The 8376-nt window shown below is 34.6% G+C and overlaps 1 protein-coding gene across 1 annotated transcript; it reads right to left on the bottom strand.

Annotated features, from left to right (window-relative positions):
• Positions 1 to 5100: 5100 nt before the first annotated feature.
• LOC120335056 (uncharacterized) lies at positions 5101 to 7874 on the bottom strand. Its single transcript, XM_039402559.2, has 3 exons — positions 7587 to 7874; positions 6463 to 6708; positions 5101 to 5343 (listed from the first exon to the last, which is right to left on the bottom strand). Exons 1-3 carry the CDS (start codon positions 7728 to 7730, stop codon positions 5101 to 5103), a joined length of 633 nt encoding a protein of 210 aa, XP_039258493.2. The 5' UTR covers positions 7731 to 7874.
• Between the last annotated feature and the right edge of the window lie 502 nt (positions 7875 to 8376).

Raw genomic sequence — 8376 nt, 5'->3', positions numbered from 1 at the left:
AAATATGAACATTCAATGGATATAACACTACCTACATTCCACAGATCACTCTAGTCGTGAGAGGTGGGGTTCATGGCTTATTAATCACTGATAAATAAAACATTACTAATGAAATTTTTATTCAATATTTGAAACCAAAGAGTCTACAATAAAAATGGTAAAAAATATAAGAATTTTTAGATATGTTGTTTCTTAGACAAATTAGTATATTTATTTACCGATAGTTCCTTACATTTTTCAGAAGATATAGCCTAGGCATTTTACGGTGAAAACTGTTTAAGTAATCTAAATTAGCATATTTTGTTTTTAATGTTGAAGGTGTAGAGTTTTTCAAATATGGACGAATCCATTTATGGGCTCAACAATTTTCACATATATCATTCCTAACTCCCACCTGACTAGGTCACCAAAAGATTAAGTCACTACGATGTCACAGTGGCGTAATAAAGTCCTCCAATGTGTACAGATGGTCGTCCAAAACGCGCAGACAATCACCCGAAATTGAGCAAGCTATTTCTCGTCTCAACGATCCCGCTAAAAGAGAGACCGCTGGCGTTAGTGAATTCGTTATCGTCGGCGCAGATGCCGTTTCGGGCGATCATAGCTAAACTTTGGCAAGCTCTATGACATGATTGTAATGTCGTAGCGACGTAAATTTTGGATGACATAGTCAGGTGGGGGTTAGGAATAACATACGCAAAATTCGTTATGCTGCGTCCAGAGGAAGTAAGTACTTGTGGTAGATCCCATTTATGGGAGCTTACTCAGTTTTTTAACATTTTGAAAGGTAAATATTTGCGACAATAACTATCACCGTACGGGTAATCTAATTAATTAAAAAATTAAATATTGAGTTTATAAAATTATGAATCGATTTTATTCTGGAACTACCGGTAGCTATTACAATTTGAAAACGACAGAAAACCGAATAATGCAGGGGGACCTAGAAACAAAACCAATTATATTCTTTGTTCCGTTTACTGTTTCAGGAAAATTTAAGTTTGCTTACACTTGAACTTATGTTCAGATGTTTGTGTATGGTTGTACCCAAAAGTTCCAGTAATGGCAGAATGGCCTACCGGTATAGATTCAATCGTGTAGTTTCGTACGGTACCTCACACTGTGTCATAACTCGTAGAGCTTGCCAAATATACGTACAATCGCTCAAAATGGCATCGGCACCGACGATAAAGAACTGACTAACGTCCAGGGCTGCCACTTTTGCCTGACTATAAAATCATCTAGATTGACCTCGAAAAACATCTAGAAACATCCAGATTGAAAAATAGAACATCTAGAAAATACATCTAGATGTGAAGTCATTGAATTTACTGAAAAGTAACCATAATACAGTAATATCAGATGTCGAAGAAGCTAACATCATAACCTAGAATTCAATTCCCACCTGCAGAAGTTACAAAAGGCCTTGTTCTGTTGTTATTATCATCTGAAGGGACCAAGGTTACTCTAGCCCACAATTTGCCAGCCCACAATTACATGGTGATCAGAGGGTAGGCTAAATCACCAACGTTACTCTAGCCCACAATTTCCCAGCCCACAATTACTTGGAGATCAGAGGGTTAATCATGCATATATTTACAGCGATTAAAGGACTTTAAGCAAGGCAAACCTACTGAATTTAGTTATGGGACTAATAACGTGTTCTTTTACATTAAAATCAGTACCCACAATCGAATGTGCCGACCGCTAAACTGCAATGTCGGCTGGCATAATCAGAATTGTGGGCTAGCGTAACCGAAATTGTGGGCTACCGGTAGCGTAACCGAAATTGTGGGCTGGGGTAACCGGAATTGTGGGCTGGAGTAACCTTGCTCTACAACAAAATGCCACTGTGTCCACATGTATTAATTATATCCCTGATAACTTCTTATCTTTATCTAGTTAATCTGAAGCAAAGTTATGAACGATACCGGTACCTTCGCGTTACTCTAAAACTGGAAACTGAAATTGTGGGCTAGAATCACTTTTTGCAGCAACAGAAGACTTACAAATTATCCGAAAACACTAGATGTCAGTAAATAACCAAGGGCAATATTACCTATATTAAAAATTGTACATTGCAATTAAGTAAATAAATTAAATTACACAAACGAGTGCAACCTTGAATTCGTATTCAACCCAAAGGTAATAATGTGGGATTGTGGAATTGTTGAAGTAATCCTTTTCTACTTCTGAAATAATTTATTTTCGTTCAATATTCAATAATATAAATAGTTTTTTTAAAGCAATTGCCACGCATGGGTATATAACAGTTCAGTAGAGTATAAAAATACCTTTCAGAAAATAATAAAATAAACTTGACCTCTTTGAGGAGTTAATATGCAAACTAGCTTTGAAATAATCCTCTTCTGCGTCTGAAATAATTTAATTTCGGTCGATATTCAGTATTAGTTATTACTACTTTCTCAAGACTTGCCACGCATAAGTTTATTATAGTTGGATAGAGTATACAAATACCTTTCAGAAAATAATAAAATAAACCTGACCTCTTTGGGCAGTTAATATGGAAATTAGCTTTGAAATAATTCTCTTCTACGTCCAAAATAATTTTATTTCGGTCGATATTCAGTATTAGTTATTACTACTTTCTCAAGACTTGCCACGCATAAGTTTATCATAGTTAGATAGAGCATAAAAATACCTTTCAGGAAATAATGAAATAAACTTGACTCCTTTGGGGAGTTAATATGCAAATTAGCTATGAAATAATCCTCTTCTACTTCTGAAATTATTTATTTTCGGTCAATATTCAGTATTAGTTATTACTACTTTCTCAAGACTTGCCACGCATAGGTTTATCATAGTTGTATAGAGCAAAAAAATACCTTTCAGAAAATAATAAAATAAACTTGACCTCGTTGGGGAGTTAATATGCAAATTAGCTTTGAATTAATCCTATGCTACGTATAAACTGATTGTTTGATCGTTATTCAGTATTAGTTATTACTACTTTCTCAAGATTTGCCACGCATAATTTTATCATAGTTGGATAGAGCATGAAAATACCTTTCAGAAAATAATAAAATAAACTTGACCTCTTTGGGGAGTTAATATGCAAATTAGCTATTAAATTATCCTCTTCTACGTGTGAAATAATTTATTTTCGGTCGATATTCAGTATTAGTTATTACTACTTTCTCAAGACTTGCCACGCATAAGTTTATTATAGTTGGATAGAGTATAAAAATACCTTTCAGAAAATTATAAAATAAACTTGACCTCGTTGGGGAGTTAATATGCAAATTAGCTTTGAAATAATCCTATGCTACGTATAAACTGATTGTTTGATCGTTATTCAGTATTAGTTATTACTACTTTCTCAAGATTTTCCACGCATAATTTTATCATAGTTGGATAGAGCATGAAAATACCTTTCAGAAAATAATAAAATAAACTTGACCTCTTTGGGGAGGTAAAATGCAAATTAGCTATAAAATTATCCTCTTCTACGTCTGAAATAATTTTATTTCGGTCGATATTCAGTATTAGTTATTCCTACTTTTTCAAGACTTGCCACGCATAAGTTTATTATAGTTAGATAGAATACATAAATACCTTTCAGAAAAGGATAAAATACACTTGACCTCTTTGGGGAGTCAATATGCAAATTAGCTATAAAATTATCCTCTTCTACGTCTGAAATAATTTTATTTCGGTCGATATTCAGTATTAGTTATTACTACTTTTTCAAGACTTGCCACGCATAAGTTTATTATAGTTAGATAGAGTATAAAAATACCTTTCAGAAAATGATAAAATAAACTTGACTCCTTTGGGGAGTTAATATGCAAATTAGCTATGAAATAATCCTCTTCTACGTGTGAAATAATTTATTTTCGGTCGATATTCAGTATTAGTTATTACTACTTTCCCAAGACTTGCCACGCATGAATTTATTATAGTTGGATAGAATATAAAAATACTTTTCAGAAAATATTAAAATAAACTTAACCTCTTTGGGGAGTTAATATGCAAATTAGCTATGAAATTATCCTCTTTTACGTGTGAAATAAATTATTTTCGGTCCATATTCAGTATTAGTTATTACTATTTTCTCAAGACTTGCCACGCATAAGTTTATTATAATTGGATAGAGTACAAAAATACCTTTCAGAAAATAATAAAATAAACTTGACTTCTTTGGGGAGTTAATATGCAAATTAGCTATGAAATAATCCTATTCTACGTGTGAAATAATTTATTTTCGGTCGATATTCAGTATTATTTATTACTACTTTCCCAAGACTTGCCACGCATAAGCTTATTATAGTTGGATAGAGATTAAAAATAACTTTCAGAAAATGATAAAATAAACGTAACCTCTTTGGGGAATTAATATGCAAATTAGCTATGGATTTATCCTCTTCTACGTGTGAAATAAATTATTTTCGGTCGATATTCAGTATTAGTTATTACTACTTTCTCAAGACTTGCTACGCATAAGTTTATAATAGTTGGATAGAGTATAAAATACCTTTCAGAAAATGATAAAATAACTTTGACCTCGTTGAGGAGTTAATATGTAAATTAGCTTTGAAATAATCCTATGCTACGTATAAACTGATTTTTTGATCATTATTCAGTATTAGTTATTACTACTTTCTCAAGATTTGCTACGCATAAGTTTATCATAGTTGGATAGAATATAAAAATACCTTTCAAAAAATGATAAAATAAACTTGACCTCTTTGGGGGTGTCAATATTCAAATTAGCTATGAAATAATCCTCTTATACGTCCGAAATGATTTGATTTCGATCAATTTGTAGTGATATGTATTACTATTTTCTAAAAAAACTTGTCACGCCTATTATTAGTACGGGGGTAAGAACGCCCAGACATTTTCCCCTAAACAATCCATATTTGTGTTTTACTGTCACGTAGTTGAGACCGACGGTCTCGGAATCACTATGTTAACGCTGAGTTCCTATACAACTTCCAGGGAAAGCTACTCTGGCATTCCATGGTCATTCATACTGAGACTTAACATATGTGAAAATTGTATTTTTATTACGTAAAATAATATTGAAATGAATAAAAAAACTCAGAATGAAATTGAAAATTTGTTTCAAATTGTTTTTTAAAACACCTTGGTTTCATCCTTTTCTATTATTTTTGTCACTGCACGGTCCAATTTTTTCATATATATTTTAAGTCCAACATCGGAGAGGTGAAGGCGGTCGCTCCAGTATTCGCCAGAGCTGCCGACGTCGAGGTCCAATAGCGGTACTATAGCATCCGACGCTATCGTCCCAAGAACAACGTTGGCCAGGTGAACAAGATAATGACGTCCGGTCTGGGGCAAGATTTTTGCCAACAAAATCTGGGGAAAAAATCAAATATTAGCAGGTGATTAACAAAAAAAAACGATTTTAAAGTGTATCTTTTTTGTGAATTGAAAAAGCATCATATTGTAATTTGCCTACATACGACCAATACGACCGAAACTGCTGATACTGGGTGAAATACATTTTTCTGGCTTCTAATTACTATTTTCTGATTAGTTACGCCCGGAAACTGAAGGAAAAAAACGTAAATTTTTTAAATACCGGTTCAACCATCGTGGTTGGAAATTCACAATAAAAATATCCTTTTTTGAAAAATGTTAAGAGTCAGTTAGTATTAATTCCTCCAATATTTTTTACATAGAATACACGACACACATATCTGAAATATCAAAAATACTAAAGAGCACCAGGTTATGTTATACATTGAAAGTTTTACGATGTTTTATATCGCCAAACCCCGATTTCGAAAATTTAAATTATGTTTGCTCAATGTTGCTTCCTTGTCAAATCTAACTCGCTTCGCAGTCAAGAAACCGATGGCTGGATGGCGACGTCTTTCGCCGGGAGGTGATTTTTTGTGACTGAGGTTTTAGAATTTAAATGAAAGTAATGATTCACCACTCATTACATAAGAGCAATTCAGGCATTTAGTCTATTATCATCTCGATTTTATTTTCGTAAAGCCAAAATCAACGCAACTGTCGTTCCATTTTCGTATTTTGCGCATTAGGAATTTACAAATACGTTTTTGCCTTGCGTTATAATATGATAGCGAAGGTTATCTCGAAGACGCAGTTTAGTGAACCTGCACAGAATAGACGGCCAACCGGCGAACTATTTTGATTGGTAGATTTCAAATTTCATTATGATTAAACAATTCGCGCACAAAAAAGTGATAGATACGGTGATCCCAAATAATCTATTCATGCAATAAAACTGCGATGAACGCTTGAGCACTGAATTTTATTTTATAAGGAAAGTATGCAATCGAAGTCGCTTTATGATCAATTATTAGCCTTGTACCGTTACCCCCCATGAACTGCTTCGTGCCCGCGAGTGAGAACCACTGTCCTAGGGCTTATAATCGTTTAAATCCGACACTGCTCATATGACTAAACTTGCATTCGAGCTTCTAAATATGTCGTTAACCTCACCTTGAAATCCGGATAAGCTTTCCTGCACTTTTCTAGGAAGTTCACTGCAACTCTGTGAGAGTTCCTTGAAAACGATCCTGAAGGCCCATTGTAGTTGGCGACGTCATTCGTCCCCAGCGCAACTACCAGGTAGTCAATGCTGGGGAATGGCGTAGACCTCAATTCTCTTCCTCCAGCCAACATATCCGCACCCGGCAAGCAGTTGGCAGAAAATGCGAACTGACAAGAGCGTGAGGGAAAGATTACCTGCAATACAAGTTTGAGCGTGTATTATTATCAAAAATGGTTTCATGATAACTGCGGAATTAAGAAATCGAAAATTTGCTTTTGTCGAACATTCTAAATGCAGCATATAAGTTTACTGCTATAGAATATTGTTGTTCCGTTAAATAAATAAATGATTCTTTATGAAAAGATAGATTTATAAAAGTGACCTGCATAAGTGTCCAGTCGTAATTAAATAGTCTTGATATTAAAAATATTTCAAGCTTCGTAATAATATGACGAGTTATTTCGTTCCGTTCATGCAGATATCGATATTTATGGTAAATAAACGTATTAATGCTGTTAAATCTTACCTATTTCGTAACAATTACCATACATTAATGTTCCAATTTACCAAAATCGCTTGAATCAATGGTTACCTAATCATGGAAAGTTATATAGCAATCGTTCGCCTGCGGCCCGATTTAAATTATTATAGAAGCACTTCGAATGTATAACTTTGTATGTGAGAGTTTCTGTCACAAAATTCAATAATGTTGTTAGACCTCGTCACCCCCTTCTTCCATATTACATTGATTACTTATCGATCGTGATCAGTGAGTATGTTGATAGGTATATTTGTATGTCTGTTTGTTAGACACTTTCGTATGTTACGCGATATCTCACGAACGCGAGGTTGAATCTGCTCCAAATTGCGCATGTGCATTCATCATATCTCGGACCAGTGACCTATAAATTTTGGATGATTTATGTCGTATAATTAGCGAGTTATTAATTAATTAGTGATATGCCACATGGTGTCACTATAGATAAAGAATCGAAACCGCACTTTCGATCGATAAGTGTTTGGTCTCCGACAGATATTCGAGTTTTATAGTTAGATAGTTATAACAACATACCCGGGGATGCACTAGATTTCTTGCATTGCTGTCCGAAAACAGCAGCAGTCTTTTTCTTCCATCGGGCTTAGCTCTCAAGTACGCAGTTTGCTTTCCAGATACCCCCCTCGCATATTGAATTGGCCTGGTACGATAACCTCTCATCGTGATACAACCCTTGGAAGTTCTTGATATATTTTTTACCGCAGTAAACTCCAAAAATTCGTATTTGTATAGTATTTGAGACGCAACACTGTAGCATGAAACGTGGAAATGGAACGAATTGCAATGTGAATTTGCATTTATTCGACGGGGACCAGTCGGTTAAATCCTTTGATCACCGCGCTCTCGTCTTGGAGACGCAGACTCTCGTTTTGTAACTGTACCAGTCAACTGAATTGCACAATCTGCATTTCGTGCAATAATGCCTAATCGACAACCAAAGGTTAAATTAGGTGACTGTACATTTGAACCCATACATTTGCACCCGTATATCACCCGCGGGTTCAATCAATATGCGGGTGGTTAAACCCATGAGTTAGGGTCAGGCTATAATTTCTGGTACAAATACCACCGGAGTCATTTCGCTAGTCTGAAATTCGCAATAGTACCAAAATAATAAAAATTAGGATTAAATTATGGTCTATGACCCATATGTGAAATAATCGTTGAATCCTTAGATTCGTCGATGCTTTTGTGCGTTAGGCTCCATTGACTGCACCTGATGATATCTGAAGAATCAACCACAAATGTTAAATTTATTATACTCATCAATGATATAAAACGAGATTATCGGTCGGAGACCGAACAC

This window comes from Styela clava, chromosome 9, assembly GCF_964204865.1.
Source record: "Styela clava chromosome 9, kaStyClav1.hap1.2, whole genome shotgun sequence".
Classification (NCBI taxonomy): Eukaryota; Metazoa; Chordata; class Ascidiacea; order Stolidobranchia; family Styelidae; genus Styela; species Styela clava.
This window is presented reverse-complemented; position numbering and strand designations above follow the sequence as displayed.

Coding starts and splice junctions, on each gene's coding strand:
- LOC120335056 (XM_039402559.2), bottom strand. CDS start 7,730: ATGAGAGGTTATCGTACCAGGCCAATTCAATATGCGAGGGGGGTATCT. Junction 6,709..7,586: donor GAAATCTAGTGCATCCCCGG/GTATGTTGTTAT, acceptor CTTGTATTGCAG/GTAATCTTTCCCTCACGCTC. Junction 5,344..6,462: donor AAGCTTATCCGGATTTCAAG/GTGAGGTTAACG, acceptor TTTTTTCCCCAG/ATTTTGTTGGCAAAAATCTT.